Genomic DNA, 20,943 nt, shown 5'->3' on the forward strand with positions numbered 1-20,943 from the left:
CGAGTAGTCCTGTAGCACCTTAAGGGTACGTCTAGACTACGTGCCTCTGGCGACAGAGGCATGAAGATTAGACTACCCAGCATAGGAAAATGAAGCGGTGATTTAAATAATGGCTGCCGCACTGAGCTGATCAGCTGTTTGGTGGTCTGGATGCTCCAAGGTCCACATCAAAGGCATCTGTCAACCTCCCAGGTATGCCTCATCATTCCCCTTTCTAAAAGGTGACAATAGACCTGTTGCAGGAGATGAGTTGAACAATTTATAGGACAGCCTGCAATATGCTGCTATAAGAATAAAAAGGTTTGGCCAGCTCATTTGTCTCAGGGAAAGATAAACTCTCACAATAAATGAGACTGTATCTCAGCCCATGGGATTCTTTAACAAAGCTCAGCCATGAGGGGACATTCGATACAATGCATGTTTGTTTTGGTGCAAAAGTGGCTGGATGTTTAGTCCCACTAAAAATCTTTATGTGCTTCCAATTGGACTTTTCAAATGAGAGCACTGCCTCTTGCTAAAAACAATCATGCTAAATTAATATTGAATATCTAGCAAACACTTTCAAAAATAGCGAATCCTTTTTGCGGTTTTGCATATGCAGATAGGTCATTTACAAGTATAGGTCAAAGCTTTTCAAATGTGACAAGTGATTTTGGATGACTAATTTGAGAGCTGCATGTTAGAAAGTGCGGAGCACCTCTGCTAGCCAAACTTTCTAAGGATCTCATGTTGGACTCCCAAAATCATTGTTCACTTTTGACAGTCTTGGTCATATGAGCTTACATATCAAAGGAGGAAGTATCATGGCTTGTTACAAGGAGATCGGAGTAAGTGGTACAAGGCTCCATTCCAGCTTTATAAACCATCAATGAGACACTTGGGCCCAAATCCACAAAGGCATTTAGGCTCCTAACTACCACTGAGATAAACAAATGAAAGTTAAACCCTTAAATACCTTTGTGGCTCTGGGCTTTGGCTGTTGATTCATCAAGGACAGTGTTCACTCCAAAGGTGATTCCTACTTGATGTTCAAAGAAAGGCAAATATCCCCATGAAGCACCTTGTCAAGTGTGAAATGGTCTAGCTAGGAGGCAGAATTCCTTCCTGAGTCCTAGACTGATCAGCCTTGAACCCTGAGATTGGTTTGACCGTATATTTTCCTCATCCTACATTGATTTGAAATTGTGTTTTGCAAGCTCTCAAGAGCTTGGTGACATCCAAAACACACACACACAAACCTACCACTGATCAAATACATCACTGAATAATTTGTGGTAGATTTCCCAACACCTTTCGGATAGGTTGTTCGATTATTTTTCTTTTTGTTATCCCCCATCCAGTCATAAAGCGGGGCTGCTAGCTTGACAAATACAAGAGAACCCTGATTTTGATGAACATCTTTGAATTACTTCGTATATGAACCAAACGAGAGAGGTGGTTCTCTCAAACCAAGACAAATCAGGCACACAGTCATCATTATGTACGCTATCACTGCACGGCTGTAGTTTGGGGATGTTCTATTTTATTCACCCCCAATTCATAAAATAGGGTCCTACTTTATCTTCATGAATAGTGTCTTTGAACTATGTGCTCTTGTAAAAATACACTTTCATTTTTCTTGTGTGTGTTTTCACCCGGCTTGTCCTCTGAGAAAGAGTCTCCATTGCATTCGTTGTCTTTACACCTGTCCTACGGGTTTGTGAGCAGTAGGATGCTCAATTTATAGACACAGTCACTGTGGCACAAATCTTGCCCTTCTACCCACCCTCCAAGAATACATAGGGAGAGTCTAAAAGTCTGGAAGAGCTATGCAGAGGGCTTCTGCACTAATACCTTACAGCTAGAGCCCTGCACAGATACAAAATTGGCATCCACGTTAGGGATGTTAATGGTTAAACGGTTAACTGTTATGGGTGAGACTTACTAGTTACAGTTAACCAGCGGGGGCAGGAGTAGACTGGCTGGAGCAGCCCCTGACTGCTGTGGGGGGCCACTCCAGCCCAGCCAGGTTGGAGCGGCCTCTCCACCTGCCCCGTTTAATTGGTTAACTAGTTAACTAATTAAATAGGATTTTACATCCCTAATCTGGACCTGCAAAAATGATCTGCGGATATCCACACCCGCGGATGCGGATACCCATAGGTATAAAGCAGATACCTGCAAGTGTGCGGGGTTCTTAATACATTTGTATCTGCAAAACTGAGCCGCTCTACCCATGGATACAGAGCGAGTAGCTGCGGATTTGCAGCCCTCTCTATGACCCCCCTCCTCAGAGCAAGGAACAAGCTTAGGAGTTTGCTGCTCGCTCCAGTGTTCTAACTGCTAGCTAACGCTGCATCCCGGAGCCCCAAGGGTCCTTCGTTTCCCCCCCTTCTGTATAAAATGTGCAAAGAGCAGCTAGGCCCATCCGAGTCAGGCCTGTGTGTTGTCTGGGGTTCGTTACCTGTCTGTGACCCATGTGCTGAAAGACGGGCTTAGCTGCAAGTGTCACCCCCATCATGAATACCCATAGACCGGCCACGTGTTTCATGGCAGGTGATTAATGGAATTGTGGATTGGGCTGAAATAGCCCAGCTGGGCTTGTTAAACAGAACGGGCCAGGTATCGGCATTAGCATCAGATTTCCTGTCTCCTCGCTTCGCCTCGTCTCTAGGTGGAAACCGGGTCACCAGGTATTTGGCATCATTGAATAACCCCGGGCCTCCCTCACTGACTCTTTTCCTGCTCACCTCTGCTAAGCCAGGACATCAAAGCCCTTTTCTTACCCAGATGGTGTTTCCTTTGTTGCACTGCGTGTGTGCATTGATTCCTTGGGCAAACTGGTGTGGTGTTACTGTACAGCTCCGAAAGGCTGGGTTGTGTGTGTTGGTGTGTTATTGTAGGGTCACTCTTTAGTCCTTGGGCCACAGACACAGCTTTGCTCCTTAGTGCTGGGCTTTGCCTGCTGGTTTGTTGTCTCAGGATAGGATGCGAGTGCTGGGTTGTGTATGTTACTCTTTCGGCTACAGGTTGAACCTCTCAGGTCTGGCCGAGAACCAGAGAATTTGCTGAACCATGGGAGGTTGGTATTGTCTAGCAGCATTACTGACACTGCCATTGCTTGCTGGGCTCTAAGAGAATCTGTAGGGGTAAATTAAAGCTAAATAACAGCACAGAACACTGAGAGTCAGGCCTGGTGGCTATAAACAGACTTTATGGGACCACAGGAAACTTGGCCACACCCCTGATAAGTGGACACCCGGTTCACTAAAATCTTGCCAGCACACGGATGTTGCCAGACTAGAAAGGTTCCAGCTGCAGTTTGTTTTGTAGCCTTGCTCCAGGGTGCTGGGTGCCTACTGCACTCTTCATGCTTTGTTTGGTCCCCAAAAGAAGTCAAAATTGAAGCCTATTGGTTGGTGACGTGTAGATTATGGCAGAACAAACTTCCTACCGGCTAGGGGCCTGCAGGAGCCATCTCGGGGGGTGGGAAGATAACTCCTGGCCTCTTTGCAGGGCCGGCTAACACAGGACCACCTAGTGAATGGCTGAAACCTCACTAAGGAGGGAAGGGAGTCTCCTTTAAACAACAGCATGACACTGCTTGTTTTCATGTTGTCCTGCTCTGGTTGGGGGGATACACGACAGCTCGACGGTGCACACTGTTTGAGCCGTACCGGGTAGGACCCCAAACCTACTGTGTTCCAGGGAAACCAGCTCAGCTCAGTCCCAAACAAGCGACCCGAGAGTGACCCAGCAAATCGAAGGGCTTTCGGCTGAATAGCATCCAGCTCGCAGAGGGGAGGCATGTTCCCCAATAGGCAATGGGAGCCGCGTACACCAGATCCCTGAGGACAAGAAATGGCACTGCAGCGTGTGGATTGGGGGGGTATAGCACCCCAGAAAATGCACCAGTATCTCCAAGCATTCCAGACATTAGCTCTTCTCCGGGGGGCTAACAGCTAGCAAAGCATTTGGCAGCCACTGTTTGCTTCTTCCTCACAGGGTTAGTAGCCTTCTCCTTAGCACGTCTTTAACCACCGGGCGAGTGCGCGCCCGCCCCCTCCGTGCAGGCATTGGGATGCAAAGCGCTCTGAAAATGAGCTGTGCAAATTTGTCACTGTCTGTGACCCAGTGGCACTCACCCGGAGCAAGCCTGATTTAAACCAAACTCCGACTCTCCACACCGGACCGGGGTTTCACTGAATGGGTTTAAAATCCTGCCTTTCGCTAGCCCCGGGCCTTGAGAACCAGACAAGAACGGGCGTTTGGGTGTTCCACTCGGGCTGGGTGGGCGAGAGCCTTTGTCCTCTGGGTCGCTGATTGGGTTGCATTTCCTACCACACAGGCATTCACCTCATCTGAGTCAGCTCTAAGGATCCGGGCCGTCTCCGACCTGCTGGGACGCCATCCCATCGCTAGAGGCCTGGCCCCTCAGGGATTCCACTTTTGTGCCCGTTAGAAGCAACACAGGAAATGTCTGAGCTAAAAGAGTCCTTTAGAACAGGCGACTCGAGGAGGGGGGTGTCCAGGAATCCCATCAGAGACAGCCCCCCTCATCTGGCTGGATAACCGTAGTCAGAGAGTGGTTGTTAACGGTTCTAAATCCTGCTGGAAAGGGATAACAAGTGGAGTTCCTCAAGGGTCTGTTTTGGGACCCATACTGTTCAATATCTTCATCAATGATGTAGATATTGGGATAGAGAGTACGCTTATTAAGTTTGCAGATGATACCAAACTGGGTGGGGTTGCGACTTCTTTGGAGGATAGGGACATAATTCAGAATGACCTTAGCAAGTTAGAGAAATGGTCAGAGGTAAACAGGATGAGGTTTAATAGAGAGAAATGCAAAGTGCTCCACTTAGGAAGGAACAATCAGTTCCATACATACAAGATGGGAAGCGACTGTCTAGGAAGGAGCATGGCAGAAAGGGATCTAGGGGTCATAGTGGACCACAAGTTGAATATGAGTCAACAGTGTGATGCTGTTGCAAAAAAAGCAAATATGATTCTAGGTTGTATTAACAGGTGTGTTGTAAGCAAAACTCGTGAAGTCATTCTGCCGCTCTACTCTGCACTAGTTAGGCCTCAGCTGGAGTACTGTGTCCAGTTCTGGGCGCCACATTTCAAGAAAGATGTGGAGAAATTGGAAAGGGTACAGAGAAGAGCGACAAGAATGATTAAAGGTTTAGAGAACATGACCTATGAAGCCAGGCTTCATGAACTGGGCTTGTTTAGTTTGGAAAAAAGAAGATTAAGGGGGGACATGATAGCGGCTTTCAAATATCTAAAAGGGTGTCACAAGGAGGAAGGAGAAAATTTATTCCTCTTGGTTTCTGAGGACAGGACAAGGAGTAATGGGCTTAAAGTGCAGCAGGGGAGGTTTAGATTGGACATTAGGAAAAAATTCCTAACTGTCAGGGTGGTCAAATATTGGAATAAATTGCCAAGGGAGGTGGTGGAATCTCCCTCTCTGGAGATATTTAAGAACAGGTTAGATAGACATCTGTCAGGGATGGTGTAGACGGAGCTTGGTCCTGCCTTGAGGGCGGGGGGCTGGACTCGATGACCTCTCGAGGTCCCTTCCAGTCCTATGATTCTATGATTCTATGATTCTATGATCTATTCAGGATGCGACCGTCTCCTCTTCTTGTTCTATGTTTGCACAGTGGGGCCCTGCTCCCTGACTGCGCACCCCAGGACTGGTGCAATACAAATAATAACCATTCTAGGGGAAAGCTGCACACAGACGGGGGTCCCAGGACCGGCCCAGGCAGGAGACCGATAACACAAGGCCAGATTTCACGCCAGTGTGAAACCCTACTGAACTTCCTGTTACTTCTCCTGCCCCCTGTGAAACAGCCGGCTGTGCCCTGCAGCCCCGCTTCCGCAGGGAGACACTTCCACCCAGGCCCAGTCTCTGTTAAGGGTGTTTTCCATACAGCTTCCAGTGTGTCCGCCCCCCTCACCCCCGTCCGCATCCCCCCCTTTTGTGGGTGGGTGGGTTACCTATAATGAGGGAGACAGCCCCTCCTGTCGGGGGAGGGTCTGTGCTGAAGCCTACGGAGTCCTTGGCGCAATTTCAGTGTAAACGTAGCCAGTTTGGCGGGAAGGTCTCTCCCTTTATCCCCTACCTTAGCTATCTGCAAGATGCTCAGGTGTTATCCTTTAATGTCTCTCTCCTCGCACCCCCCGCGAGGCAGGGCAGGGCTGCTAGCCCCGTTCCACGCGTGGGGAACGGAGGGTAACAGTTGCCAAAGCTCCTAGATGAGTAAAGAGACTAAAATCCCCTTTCTAAAGCTAACCTGGGCGCACCGGCACCTACGTTCCAAGGACGTCCACAGAAGGCTCCTAAGTGACTTGGGTCTGCACCCGGAACAGGCATTTTCAGTGCCTCACTGCCATTCGTGGCTCATGCCTACATGCCTCTGCAGGATCAGGGCCTGGTTCAAAGTGGGAACTCCTGCCCAGTGTTCCCTGTAAGCCATATGCTGTGCAGCTGCTTAGGAGATTCCAGTGCCACCCAGCTGATTAGCAGAGCTCCCACAGCTAGGTTTTGTGTTTCTCCTGGTGGTGCACATTCGCACATGCACATAAAATGTATTCTGCACATGAGTGGGAAAAAATTGCACCGGGATGGGAAAGATTAGAGGGAACCTTGCTCCTAACTCATTTAGGTTTTACAAAATGTTGCCCCCACCTGGGGCTTCCTCAGGTCACCCTGCAGGCTGCGGTAGAGCAGGAAGTCAGTGTCCCCCAATGGGCCACCCTTCCCCTGCACCCGTACTTTACCCAGCTCTTCAAAGGGCCCATCCCCAGCTGAGCCAGCGAGTGAAAGGCTCAGGGAGGGGAGGTAGAACCCGGCTCCCCTCTGGCCCAGGTGCTGCTCCTTGGCCAGTGAGCACGGTTTGCTTTGGCAATACTCTTGTGCCTTCGATAAGGGTCTCTGCATGAGTAGCCAGGCTGTTTACTCTCCCTCTCGCCTTTTCATGTGGCTGCAGAGCAAACCCCCTCCCCCCTTATCTTCCCCTCCTTGGACTCGCTCCCCTTCGGGGACGGGGGGTATCGATAAGCAAACAGGCAGGTGGGGAGTCTCCCAGGGCCTCCATTCCTGGCAGGGCCCTGCGGAAGGATCCGGCTGGTGCTCTGCAGACGTACGCTGGCTGCTGTCAGGTCCAGCACGGCAGCCTGGAGCAACAACTCCCCGTCTCTCAGGAACGTGGTCTCATGCCCCGACTCCACGGAATAACTCCTGGCCCAGGGGAGCGTGGCTTAGGGACATCCAGCCCTGCTTGGAACGTGGCCGGCCCTGCAGAGCGCACCTCACACCTGGGCACATTGGTTCAGGGGTTGTTATGCCCCCTTCCTTCCAGTCTGACTTTGTCTTGCATCCGCTTCCGGGCCCTGGGCCTTGTTCTGCCTCTGTCTGCCCCATGGAAGAGCCCTGGGTGCTCCTGGGCAGACACCCGTGGCTGCGCTCGTCACCCGAACCTCTCTCTGCTCAGCTAACTCAACAGACTCAAGGAGCTCGGTGAAAAGTCCGAGCCAGACTAGTCTGTATCTGCAAAACCAGGAGTCCCAAGGCACCTCGCGGCCTGACAGGGGCAGGACACCCCTCTTCACCAGATGAACTGGAGTTTGGGGTCAATCATCTGCGCCCAGTTTTCCTTTAGTCACTCTCCTGGCCCTTCTGAGCCGTATTGGCTGCTCCTCCCCTTTGCAGATAAGGGGAGAAAGTTTTTCCCTGAGATTTGCTTCCTGATTCCAGCCAGGCCGGGGCTGATGCAAGAGCCGCACCTCTGCATTCCATGGGCTTTGCTCCTCCAAGTCCCGCTGCGTTGGTGCTGCATTCATCCGCTACGGTTTCTCCTGCCCGGGCCCTGGCAAGCCAAACCCTGCACAGGCCAGCGTGGCCCAGACAGAGGATTGCAAGTCAAGGAGTGTTCCCTCCGCTTACAGCCCAGGCAGAAGCAACCCAGCGGCTTCCGGCCCAGCTCTGCTCCTCCCCTCGGTGCAGACCCACCAGCACCTGCTGCTGGCGCTGCAGGCAGCTCTCACTGTGCTGGAGAAGATACTTTAAAGGCATCATTCCTCCTGCCCCCACCTTCAGCCCACTTTAGTTCATTCATTCCAGGCCCCAGCTCTTACCCTCAGCAACTGAGGTTCCCGGCAAGATCGAGGGCCGCAGTGCTGTGAGCAGGACGAATACGCAATGGGAAACAATCCCTGCCCTGTCTCAGAACTGACTGTCTAAAGAGAGATGGGGAAACTGAGGCACAGAGCAAGGCAGTGACTTGCCCAAGGTCCCGCAGAACAAGGAACAGAACCCAAGCCTGCTGGCTTCAAACTCAGGGCCCTGCCCTACCCACTCCTCCACCCTGACTCTTATGTAGAATGGACCCATGCTTTGCATTGACTTCGGCGAGAGCCCTGGCGGGCACCCAGAGGCAGGACTTGTCCTTTACAAGGGGCCCTGGTCTCAGAACACAGAGCAGTGGCTACTGCCTAAAAGGCAGGGAACACAATAGCTGGCACTGCCAATAGAACTGCTCTGGCACTCAGAGGCCAGAATGTGCTTGGTCTCGCTGCACTGCGGTTCAACCTGTGGAACTCCTTGCCACAGGATGTTGTGCAGTCCAGGACTTTAGCAGGGTTCAAAAAAGAGCTCGATAAGTTCATGGAGGTTAGGCCCATCAGTGGCTATTAGCCAGGCTGGGCAGGAGTGGCGTCCCTAGCCTCAGTTTGTCAGAGGCTGGGAATGGGCGACAAGGGAAGGATCATGTCATGGTTCCCTGTTCTTTTCATTCCCTCCGGGGCTCCTGGCATTGGCAGGACGCTAGGCTGGATGGACCTTTTTTATGACCCACTAGGGCTGTTCTGATGTTCCCAACAAAAGCCTCCGCCCCGTGTCTCTCCTTAGCCCAGCTAATGTCTATTGGGTGGCTGTCGGGAGGGCCGATGCTCATGGGGGTGCAAAGCTTTTTGCTAAGGAAGATTAGGTCCCCTTGCATACCCAAGCCCCGGAGCTCCATGCCCTTAAGCAGGCACCGAGCACTGCAAGATCAATGAGTCTCCTGGTGTTTGATGTTGTTCTTAAAGCCCTGGCTTCCGGAGCTGCAAGGGAGCCTCTGCTTTCAAAGTCCCCAGGCCAGCCCTTGCAAACGCCGCCCCTAAGGGCTCGGCAGGGGGAGGGCAAGAGGAACCCGAATTCCAGGTTGTTTTTTAAACCTGCCTCCTCATTTGGGGGGGGCGTCTGACTCATTAGCTCAGGGCCAGGCTCTCCCCCTTTTCAGAGCCCCCGCAAATGACCCTCAAGTGGCTTGTTAATTGCTGGCGGGTCTCAGCAGGACAGGCCATCTGAATATGTAAGCAGCGGGCTGGGGATCAATGCCAGGAGGAGGCCTGTGCTGTGAGAACCAGACACGCTTTGTTTATCCTGGGCTGGGATGTGGATTGGAGTTAATCAGGCCCAAGCCCAGGCCGACAGCTGGGGGGATGTGGAATCCCCCTGCCGCTGGGGCTCTGCAGGCCAGAGGGGAGGCCAGGAAGGGCTCCTAGGCCTCTGACCCTGCCATGCCCAGCAGCTCCAGGAGCCGTCCCAGCATCCCTCAGGCGTCCCTTCCAAGGCGCCCTGCATGGGGAGAGGGCGCGCTGAGCATGGCCAACAGCCAGGGGAGAGGAACCTGTTCCCATGGCAACCCCATGGACTAGTACTTGGGGCATCCGGCTCCCTGAGGCACTGCCCGACGGGCTGGGCCTGTGCCCGGCTCCCTGAGGCACTGCCCGACAGGCTGGGCCGGTGCCCGGCTCCCTGAGGCACTGCCCGATGGGCTGGGCCGGTGCCTGGCTCCCTGAGGCACTGCCCGACAGGCTGAGCCGGTGCCTGGCTCCCTGAGGCACTGCCCGACAGGCTGAGCCGGTGCCTGGCTCCCTGAGGCACTGCCCGACAGGCTGGGCCGGTGCCCGGCTCCCTGAGGCACTGCCCGATTGGCTGGGCCGGTGCCCGGCTCCCTGAGGCACTTCCCGACAGGCTGGGCCGGTGCCCGGCTCCCTGAGGCACTGCCCGACAGGCTGGGCCGGTGCCCGGCTCCCTGAGGCAATGCCCGACAGGCTGGGCCGGTGCCCGGCTCCCTGAGGCACTGCCCGACAGGCTGGGCCGGTGCCCGGCTCCCTGAGGCACTGCCCGACAGGCTGGGCCGGTGCCCGGCTCCCTGAGGCACTGCCCGACAGGCTGAGCCGGTGCCCGGCTCCCTGAGGCAATGCCCGATGGGCTGGGCCGGTGCCCGGCTCCCTGAGGCACTGCCCGATTGGCTGGGCCGGTGCCCGGCTCCCTGAGGCACTTCCCGACAGGCTGGGCCGGTGCCCGGCTCCCTGAGGCACTGCCCGACAGGCTGAGCCGGTGCCCGGCTCCCTGAGGCAATGCCCGATGGGCTGGGCCGGTGCCTGGCTCCCTGAGGCACTGCCCGACAGGCTGAGCCAGTGCCTGGCTCCCTGAGGCACGGCCCGATGGGCTGGGCTGGTGCCCGGCTCCCTGAGGCACTGCCCGACAGGCTGAGCCGGTGCCTGGCTCCCTGAGGCACTGCCCAACAGGCTGGGCTGGTGCCCGGCTCCCTGAGGCAATGCCCGACGGGCTGGGCTGGTGCCCGGCTCCCTGAGGCACTGCCCGACGGGCTGGGCCGGTGCCCGGCTCCCTGAGGCACTGCCCGACGGGCTGGGCCGGTGCCTGGCTCCCTGAGGCACTGCCCGACGGGCTGGGCTGGTGCCCGGCTCCCTGAGGCAATGCCCGACGGGCTGGGTCGGTGCCCGGCTCCCTGAGGCAATGCCCGACGGGCTGGGCCGGTGCCCGGCTCCCTGAGGCAATGTCTGACAGACCAAAAAACACGGCTCAGAACGTAGCCGTAGTTTTCCAAGGCAAGCCCCATCATGGACCAGCAAAATCTCTCCACCTTGCACTGCATATGCTCCCCCCTTCCTTTTAAGATGGGGGAGGCGAGAGAAATCCATTTAGCTTTTCCCTTCCCTTCTCAGCGGCAGATGTTTCAAAAGCTTTGCCCTCCAAAACCAGAGGCAATCTGGGAACTGGCCAGGGAACAGTCTCCTGGCCCGTTCTCCTCCCAGCGTGTTCCTTGTTCCCATTCACCTGCTGCTCGATGCTCTGTCTGTATCAGCGCCCTGCGCGTGTGCGCACCCACACACAGGCCGTCCTCGCTGTAAGTCCAAGAGACAGTCCAAAAACTTGCATGTGCAGCGAAACAACTTAAAGTGGGGAATTTTTTTCCCGCGGCTCACTTCAAATTCCAAATTCCACCTCACCATCTTGTGGGACCGGAGAAGTAAGAAGGAATCCAGTGAACCCCCCACCCCACTCCCTCGCCCGCTCCCAACCACCATCCACTCCCTTGGGACTCTCAAGCCAACCAATCACACACACACACCCAAGCAGGCCTGTTTGCAGTGAGGGTTGCCAGATGGTTTCAATAAAACATTACATCATCTTATTTAGAAAATACCGGACATTTCTATTTTCTCAATTTGTTTCCCGAACAGAAAGCTCCAATACTGGACTATCTAGTTCAAAACCAGACACCTGGCAACCGTATTTGCAGCTTGTTGGGAAGTTGATATTTGTCCCATGAAAACTGGATGATGACAACAAAACATTTTTTGTTTTTGTCAAATATTCTTTGAATTTTCTTTTAAAATTTTCATTAAAAAATGGATTTTTTTTTTTTTGACAATGAAGTGTTGGATTCTGAGAATTGTCTCGGTTTGGTTCCCCCGCCCCAACAGCCCCTCCCCCCCCCCCCCATGGCAACCATGAAAACTTTTTTTTCTAGCAAAAAAATGACATTTTGTTGCAAAAGCTTTTTATGTCACACATTAAAAAAAGCCAAAGTTGGAGGGAAAAGGTTGCCCAGTGCTGTGGTTCTGCGGACAACGCATGGCTCAAAAGATCTCAGCAGGGACACACGGCCCCGGCCCTACTGTCTTTGCATTCCTTTGCCCTTGTCCTTTCCTAGGCAAGCTAGGGCTGCCAGCGTCCCAGAGGCCCCCAGCTGGGGAGCTAGCAGCCTGGGCAGGAGCCTGGTGTGGCCTGTTCCAGAGGAGCCGTCTCTTTGTGTGGATGCTGCTTGTTCTCCCTTGCAGCTCAGCTTGGCCATTCGTTGCGTTCGGTGTGTCTGAGAGCACGAGGAGGAAGGGGCGATTCTACTGTGTCTGCTCTCCAGGCCTGGTCTTGCAAGCCCGCCTCTGCGATGAGCACCCAGCCCTGCCCTGCATGAGACAATTCCTGGGGTCCGTCCTCCCCTCCCCAGGACCCCACTGGGGAAATGGGAGCTCCTGCTGTGGGGAGGCAGCCACTGGCTACGGCGCAGTGCTGCCGAGTCGCCAGGGATTCCCTGTTCCCAGGCGACTTTGCGGCCCAGAGGACATATGTGGAGTGTGTGTGGGCAGGGGGGTCCCATGGAGACTCAAACCAAAGCAGCAATTGCAATGGTGAAAACAACACACGATGCTGAAACATGCCAGGTGCCATTTCACTGAAATACGTCAGTTCCGGTTGTATTGGTCAACAGTGCAACCAAAGAGCTTTTATTGTGGATCTAATTATTGAATCACACCAGCCCGAGTTCGATTGGAGAGCCCCCGGGGCGCCAAGGAAGCCAGACGCATCAGCTGAGCTGAGATTTTTCCAGTCTAGAGCAGCCACGTTCGTGCCAAGTCAGACCTCCGCAGCTCTGTTGCTTTGTGCATGAGACTCACAACAAACTCACTTGCCCGCGAGCTGTTTCTAGTTACTAATGAGCTGTGCAGGGGTTGAGAGAAAGGAGGGTCTCAGAGTTAAGCTCTTGGCTAGGACTCAGGAGGTCTGGAGTTAAAAAGTCCTGAGGCTGCTGCAGAATCCCCATGTAGCTCTGGGCGAGCGAGTTAAATGATCTTTCTTGGTTCCGAATCTGTACCAGGAGGATACCAATAGTTCCTTTCTGCCACCTTCACTCTGGCTTGTCTCTTTAGACGGTAACCTCTTCAGGGCAGAGACTGTCTCCCTCTCTTTGTCTACACTGCCGGCAGAGTATGCAAATGAAGCATTGATTAGCATTTTGTCATGCTTCATTTGCAGAATCTAGTCGAGCCATTTTTGCACAAGGGGGTTTTCCACAAAAACAAGCAGTGTGGACGTTTCTTTTTGCGCAAGTTCTTTATGCCTCTCTGGCAAAAACCCCTTGAGCAAAAACGGCTCAAATAGATTCTGCAAATGAAGTGCGACAGAATGCTAATCAGCCAGCACTCTCCGGCAGTGTAGACAAAGCCCCGGTGTATATGTACAGCACCTAACACAATGGGGATCCGGTCTCAGTGTGCCCTGTTCCCCACCGTAATACTAATTATAAAAAGAATGCCATGCGTTAATTTTAATAGACTGTGTCTAAATTCCTGAGACAGCTTGGACAATCTCAACTATTGGCGTGATTAAATATTAAAACAGACACGGGCGCCTCGCCTCCCAGCCAGACTGTAATGGGTGGAACATTTATCCCACCTGGAAGGAAAACAAACAGCACTTGCGGTGTTTAGCAAGAGCGAAGAGTCCTGAAAGCGACGAGGAGTCCTGTGGCACCTTATAGACTAACTGAAGTGTAGGAGCATAAGCTTTCGTGGGCAAAGACCCACTTCGTCAGATGCATGCACGAAAGCTTATGCTCCTACACTTCAGTTAGTCTATAAGGTGCCACAGGACTCCTCGCCACTTTTGCAGATTCAGACTAACACGGCTACCCCTCTGATACTTGAGTCCTGAAAGGAGACTGAACTAGCAGTGTTCTCAGTGGTTCTCTCCACTCGAAGGCCCAGGTCTGCTGGCTGCCTGCTGGGATGTGCGGGTCTGTAACTGAGGAAAAAACGTGGCTCCTGAAGTTTTTGCAAGGGACTCTTGACGTTGACAGTTCTGCAGGTGAGACCAGCCCCTGTTCCCAGTGCAGCGCCTACAGATACCAGCCAGAAAGGGAAGCGTGCCTTCACACCCCCAGCGCAGAGAACGCCGATTGGCTTGGGGCTTTAAAATACTAGGGCAGGCCGATGAAGGAACATTCGCCCCCAGAAAAGTAACGAGCCTGCTGCACTATTTCGTGTTGTGTTTTGTTTTGCTGGAAAGATGTTTTGTGCCAAAACTTCCCCCTGGCTCTAACCAGCAGTTCTGCCTCCCCTCCAAGAGCTCACTCCTCCCCCTCTGTGTTACTTACACGGGGCCCCGGGGAACGTGCGCAGAACCAACTCCGTCCGCACTACTATGAAAGTAGCAATAAAAATCTCTTGGCCTCCATGCAGGAAATATAGATCTATTTATTTACACCGTCCACAGGGCCTCCTGAAGAGCTATTTCCACCTGAGAGTGCATTTGGCTGGCCCGCATTGACCCAGAGCAGACAAAGTTGCAGCAGGCGGTGCTGGGGGAAGGAAACTTCCATACAACTTCCCTGGCAGAGTTTGCCTTCCCAGATCCTCCCGGCTAGGGGGGTGTTGTGCATCCACAACCCTGCCTTTATCCTCCTCAGTCTTCTGCCCAGACTTCTCTGGTGAGGCCTGTTGGGATCCCAGGAGGACAGCACCCCTGGGGGCAGCTTGATTCCCGCAGTGCCTTGAGCTGTGGGTGGGCAATGACCTGACCCTTTGTCCTATTAAAACATTTGGCTTCACATGCTTGGGGGGTGGTTCCTGGCTGCCCGGGGCCTGCTCCCTGCCAACCCCAGAGCGGGATGAGCCTGAGTCTCGTGGTGGTAGCCTGGCCCTGCTCATCACTGACCCGAGCTGCAGGTTCTCAGTCACTCAGAGAAGAGCTTGCTTCAGTTGCAGCCGCATTCCTCGATGATCATGTCTTCGTGGTGGCGGAGGACGACTTCCCCTTTCTCGTAGTACAGCATGGAGAGGGGGCTCATCTTGACGGGCGCGCAGGCCGGGCAGGGGACCCGGTTGGGCTGGTACAGCTTCAGCAAGCTCTGTGGGGAGAGAGAAAGGGGACAGCGTTAGCCACTTGCCTTGTGCCTGTGCGGCCTGGGGGCGAGGTTTGCCAACAAGTCTCGTGACTCGGTGCCCCACACGAAACCCCTTCCAGCAGCTGGCTTCTCGGCACCTTCTGAGCATCCACCCTCGAGGAATCCAGCCCTGGCAAGGCCTCTCCGGCTGGCAGCTCAGGCCCTAATAAATCGGTTAGGCTCCAAGGGGCCACAGGACTCCTCCTTGTTTTTCCCCAAATCGCTAGTCACCTTGGAAAATGGTTGGGGCTCCCACAAAATACGGTGGTGGTCTCTGTATGCTGGCAAGACACACACAGGCCCCTGCCGTGACCCGGGACCCCACTGGCCAACGCACTGTACAAACAGAACCCAAACTGTTCCCTGCCCCCGAATGGTCCTTGCCCGAGGAGAAGCCAGGCTGAAATCAGCAAGTCTCTCTGCCCTGTCCATGCAACGCCCCTTAGGTCGAATTGGGAAGCGGAAGCTATGTCTGCTCTGCGTTTTTTTTGCAGAAGAGGATATGCAAATGAACACTCATTTGCATATCTTCTTGGTTATTTTTTGTGGAAGAGGTTTTGCTGCTAAAAAGCCCTGTGTAGACGGGGCTATTTGTCAGAACCCCCCCCCCCTTTTCACAAAATCACTTATTCCTCTAAAATCGAGGTTTACAGGCTCTTGTGAAAGGGGGTTTCTTTCCGACAAAAGGCCCCGTCTACACAGGGCTTTTTAGCGGCAAAACCTCTTCTGCAAAAAGAACCGGAAGGAGATATGCAAATGAGCGCACCATTTGCATATCCTCTTCCACAAAAAACCCCGCAGTGTAGACATAGCCGGAGCGTCCACACTACCAAGGCCGTTATTCGAAATAACAGGCCGCTGATATCAAAATATGGACTCCTGCTTCCCTCCGGAATAACACTGTTTCCGAAATAGTTATTTCCATGTAGCCGTCGTGTGGATGCTCCAGTGCCACTATTTCGAATTAACAACTCCCCAGAGTCATTCGAATGCACAACCCCCCCCCCCCCCCCAGTGCTTCCTGGGGCTCTAAGCTGAGGTGGCGCGTCCATATTAACGGAACCTGCCACGGACTCATTTCGAGGCGTCCCCACAGTGAGGACACGCTAGTTCGATTTTGTAAAATTGGGAGTTGGGTCGAATTTAGTCATTTCAAAACAGTTTCCTAGTGCAGACGTGGCCTCTTGGAGCACAGACCCCCTCAAGAGCCGCAGGGGTGGCCCTGAAAATGCCTGAATGTGCCAAGGTTCCCCGGATGGGACTTTGCTGCAGAGAAAGGAGCCAGCCCTTGCCTGGAATCTCCCTTGGCTCCGGTTGGCTGCAGGGCCTGAGGGAGCCGCTTTCAGGGCGATGCTTGGTCCAGCCGGTAACGATTGCTCAAGAACCTCCCCGCTGCCCCCGTCTTAATTCACCCCAGTGTGCTCAGGCGGCAGACGCCCTGTGGACTGAGACGTTTGTAAACCAGCCTGGACAATGTCGGACGCGCACAGTGGCCGGTCCCACGCTGGCATGAGGGTGGGAAGGGGCCGTGGCCTAAAGACTCAGTGAGCCCTTCCCATGTCTAACGTCTCTGGTTCTAGGAGGCTGGGGTTGGCTTAGCCACTCGTGAGAGACATGACTTGGGAAACTGCCCCTCCTTTGACAGTTCTTTGGGTTTTGCTCTAATCTCCAGGCTCGGCAGACCACCCACCCCGTGCAGAGCCAGGGGCAGCTCATTCCCTGTGCTGGGGGGACTCTGCAGGAAAGGCCTCCTTTACCTGTATGTAGGCATGGTTAGTTGGCTTGAAGCTCTCATCCACGGGCGCTGGGCACTCTCCCTCACACCGGTAGGCGTTGTACTTCTTGGGGTAGACGATCCAGCTGCCCCAGCCGGTCTGCTCAAAGTTCACGATCATATCCACCCTCTTGCACAGGGGCCTGCCTCCCTCCCCCAGGCCTGGGCCGGAGACATCGGCCATTTTAATCCTTTGCCTCTCCTGCTTGTTCCGGCGGTGCCGGCGGTTCCCCGGCTCTTTGGAGGTGGAGTCCACCATGACGTGCTTGGAGGCCTCTGCGGTTCTGATGAGGGAAGAAGCCCGGGAGGGCTCGGCTGAAGGCTTGTCTTTGGAGAAGACGACCAGCAGGGCCTTGTCCGTCGTGCCGTGGGACCCGGCGGGCTCTGCCTGGCCGGAGTCGCTGGAAGGCTGCCCGCCTATCCGCCCGGTGGCGTTGCGGGCTGACCCGGTCCTCTCCCGCCCCTGGGAGCGCTGCGCGTCTGCTTGCCTGCCGTGGCGGAGCCAGGACCGGAGCGAGCTGGTGACGTTGAAGACGCGCCAGGAGGAGTGGCCGAGCGCGGCGCTGCTGGTGAAGGTGCCCAGGAGGAGCCTGTCCACGCAGGCCGGGCTGCCCGGGCGCGCCTGGCTGTGGTAGACGTCCACCGTCACGTTGCGGGGCTGGGAGGCAGGCGGCAGGCGGAGCCGCAGCTCGGCCAGCTTCACCTCGTGGCCGCTGGAGACGGCGCTCATGTCGAACGAGAGAGACCAGCGATCCCCGGCCTGCAGAGAACCTGCAAGAGAAACCCGGGGCCAGAGGTGAGGGGTGGGCCCCACACAAGGCCTGCGCCCCACCGCCCGCCAGTGTGGCCCACGGGCGCCGGTCCAGCCAGGGGCGGGGCAAAGCGGTGATGCCCCTTGGGGAGTCCCTGGGGGCCTGCCGCTGGTAGGTGCATGGGGGGGCAGGGCACTGGGCCAGGCCCGGGGGGGTAGGCCTCTCACTATCCCATGGGTCCCTGTCCGCCGGGGCGGGGCTAGAGGGGGGGGATCTCCCCCAGTCTGGGCCCCGACTTACCCTCCCGCCCCCACATGTGGGGTTGTACCTTGTGTACTGCTTTAATTGGGTAGGGCTGGGCTCTGCCTGGCCATGCAGGGAGGAGGCCCGTAGGGAGGGGGTCTCTGGGCCCCATAAAGGGCAGGGAGAAGTGGGGGCGGGGGTTGAGGCATGGCTGCCTCCCTCCACCCTGGACCAGCTTCATGCTTCAGCCGAAGGCACTGCCCGAGCCTTCCCGCAGGCGAGCAAGCGGCCCCTCACCGGGGGGCTGGAATAGACCCACAGCGTGTGCCCCCCAGGGGCTCCAGGAGACAGTGTTCTGCCTCCCAGTGCTGGCCCTGGGGCAGTGCCGGGCCGCCCTGTCCTGGCTGCACTGTGGGCCGGGTCTTGCGGCCTTGGCCAGCCTGTGTCTGTGCATCCCTCCCTGAGCGTGAGCAAACCCCCCCTCTTGCCTCCGGGACCCAGCCATCCCTGGCCAACACCAGCCCCGCAGCAGCATATTCCCCGCCCGCCTCTTCTGCCAGCTGGCCTGGCCCTGGCCCCATCTCTACCCACAGCTGATTCATGCAGTGCTGCAGTTAAGGAGGCCTGGTAAGATCCCTCCAAGGCAATGAGTTATCAAAATCTCATTAAAATTCAATGGGCTCCTGGCAGGTAATTGACTAGATGGCCCTGAAAATCCCAGCTTACGTCCTTTCCTTTTATTGGGTTGTTTGAAGAAAAAAAAATAAGGCACATTGCATCTGCCAGTCAGCCCGGCTAGGCTTTGATACTACATTCATTCCCACAGGCCACATAAAGACCTACTTCTCACCGAGTGCTTTTCATCCTCAAAAAGCCCTTTGCAAAGGGGATGGGGAAACTGAGGCACGGGTGGTTAAGTGACTTGCCCCAGGCCACCTCACAGGGCAGTGGCAGAGCCGAGGACAGAGGAGTCCTTTCCCAGAGGTCTAGCTCCTACATCACTCTGCCTGCCAATGAAATTGTTCATTAATGCTGTTGATGCTGGTGCTACCGGATAAAATGTTCAGATCTTACCCGATGTAAGGTAGGTGCTTTTTAAAATGCTCCCTGTTGTTAGTTATTTGCAGCATTAATAAAGCAAAGCCGTGGGGCTGAGAGTGGTGAAAGGAGGCTCTGTGATGGGACGTAGCCCCACCCTTACTGCAAGGCACTAGCATGAACTTTGCCAGCAGGTAGCTGTTGCAATCTGCCCGGTTCCTTCCTCCCACTGACTTTGCCAGGCGGTTGGTTACTGACGTTCCTGGGTCCGGCTGGGTTTGCGCCTGGGAGTGAAATGGCTTTGCTGGGCACCCTGCGGCCTTGGCTCAGAATCTCAGGCCACTGGGGTGGTTGGTGGGCGGAGGGCTCGCATGCGTGGAGTGAGAAACGCCTGCCCCCTGTGCGCCAGGCTTGGGCGCCGCCTTGTGAACCAGAGCGGCTGGTCCCTTTGCCTTCCCAAGGCGCTTTCTCATCCCTCTGTCCCAGGCTCCTTTGCCGCTAAGAAGCAGCTAGGTGGAAGCTCTGCCCTGTGCCCCAAAGTACCGCAGGCCTGCAGCCTGAGCTAGGGCCCTGCTATCAGAACCCCAGGGCGGGCAGAGACAGGAGGCACCGAGTCCAGCCCCCTGCCCAAAGCAGGACCCACCCTGACTCAATCACCCCAGCCAGGGCTCTCCAGCTCCCCGATCCCACGCTGGCCGTTGGCGAGGGGACATCGCTGCACAAAGACCTGTCTTTCCAGCTAACCTGCCCGACAGAGCTTGGGGACTGAGGGCAACCCCTTGGCATTCATCTGCTGGCAGGGCCAGCGGCCGTCTCTGCAGAGTTCAGGATCCAGGCTCAGGACTGGCCCCTTCAGAGCAAGACACCCCTCCCCTTCCCCCGCATCCCGCCAGGTCTCTCTCACTCTCCCCACGCGCCAGCCCTTAACAAAACAGCAACCGGGGCCTGTTCCTGCCAGATGTCAAAACAGCGGAGATGTGGATTGGGTCCTCATGCGGTCCCTTCACACAGACATCTGGGGTCCCAATCCACAAAAGCAGAGGAGCTGGAGTAGCCAAAGCCCTACAGAGACCACAGAGTCTGACAAAGCCCAGGGCTGGATCCCCCCCCCCCCCCCCCCTCTTGGGGCCAGCTAGGCACACAGGGAAGGAGAGACACAAGAATAAATGAGCATCACCTACTTCTAGCCCGGAGGCTTAGGACCGTGTCCGATTCCTGCAGCGCTGATGTCTCCCTGGTGGGCTGCCCCAGGGGATTCCCGGTGACCAGAGCCCGGTACAGCTGCATCATGTACACCGGGTACCACAGCGCCCGGGGCGAGGGCCTGATGCCACGGACCGCAGACGGACTCGTTAGCCCTGGGCCAGATCCTGCAGGAGGCAACTGCTGCTCATCCTTGTGCGGCAGGACCCCGCGGGGCTCCGACGTGCCCAGCTGCAGGAGGGTGAGAGCCCAAAACGCCAGCTCCCAACCACCGCACGTGCGCCTGGGTGGCATCGCTGCCTCTCTCTGAGCTAAGCTGCTTACAGTCCCCTCTGGCTCCTTTCAACACCCGGAGCTGTCTGGCTCTGCGACTTTCTTCTTCGCTGCTGCCTACAGACACTATATACCTGGGGCTCCCGGAGCAGCCTCTTTGATGTCAACACCTCCCCGCATCCCCAGTCCCAAGCTGTCAACCTTCTACAGGCTCCACATGGTCCCTATTCTTATGCAACCCCTCCCTCTAATGAGGAAGTGATGGGAAGACCCACAGAGCAGGTGATTAATTACCTCTCAGAACTCTTCCCCCTTATGCATTGGCCCAAACTGGAATGTGGCCTGGAATGATCATTTCCCAAGGGCCTGAGAACGGCCAGATCCTGAAATCCTCCCTCATCCAGAGGGATTTGCTGGTGGCTTCTGCTTTTACACTTTGCCCAGAGTGAGGGAATCCAGATTCGGGGGCAATCTCTCTAGTTGTTAGGAATTCATGGTTTTAATGTGGGTGATTGCCTTGTGACGCCTGTGGAAAGGTGAAGGGGGAATTGTTTTATTGGGAGGACTTAATTGAGGGCAAAATGGAGTTATTCAGAGCATGGAAACAGGCTGGCTGATTTTAACAGCATCAAACTGGAAGTGACAGTCAGGA

At 55.2% G+C, this 20,943-nt stretch overlaps 1 protein-coding gene across 1 annotated transcript; it reads right to left on the reverse strand.

Annotated features, from left to right (window-relative positions):
- Positions 1-14,346: 14,346 nt before the first annotated feature.
- Positions 14,347-20,375, reverse strand: LOC102462468 (nodal homolog). The gene is made up of 3 exons (XM_006134054.3): positions 19,997-20,375; positions 16,766-17,553; positions 14,347-14,972 (listed from the first exon to the last, which is right to left on the reverse strand). The coding sequence occupies exons 1-3, from the start codon at positions 20,310-20,312 to the stop codon at positions 14,820-14,822; spliced, it is 1,257 nt and encodes a 418-aa protein (XP_006134116.1). The 5' UTR covers positions 20,313-20,375; the 3' UTR covers positions 14,347-14,819.
- Between the last annotated feature and the right edge of the window lie 568 nt (positions 20,376-20,943).

The sequence above is a fragment of the Pelodiscus sinensis genome, chromosome 28 (genome assembly GCF_049634645.1).
Source record: "Pelodiscus sinensis isolate JC-2024 chromosome 28, ASM4963464v1, whole genome shotgun sequence".
In the NCBI taxonomy this organism is placed as follows: Eukaryota; Metazoa; Chordata; order Testudines; family Trionychidae; genus Pelodiscus; species Pelodiscus sinensis.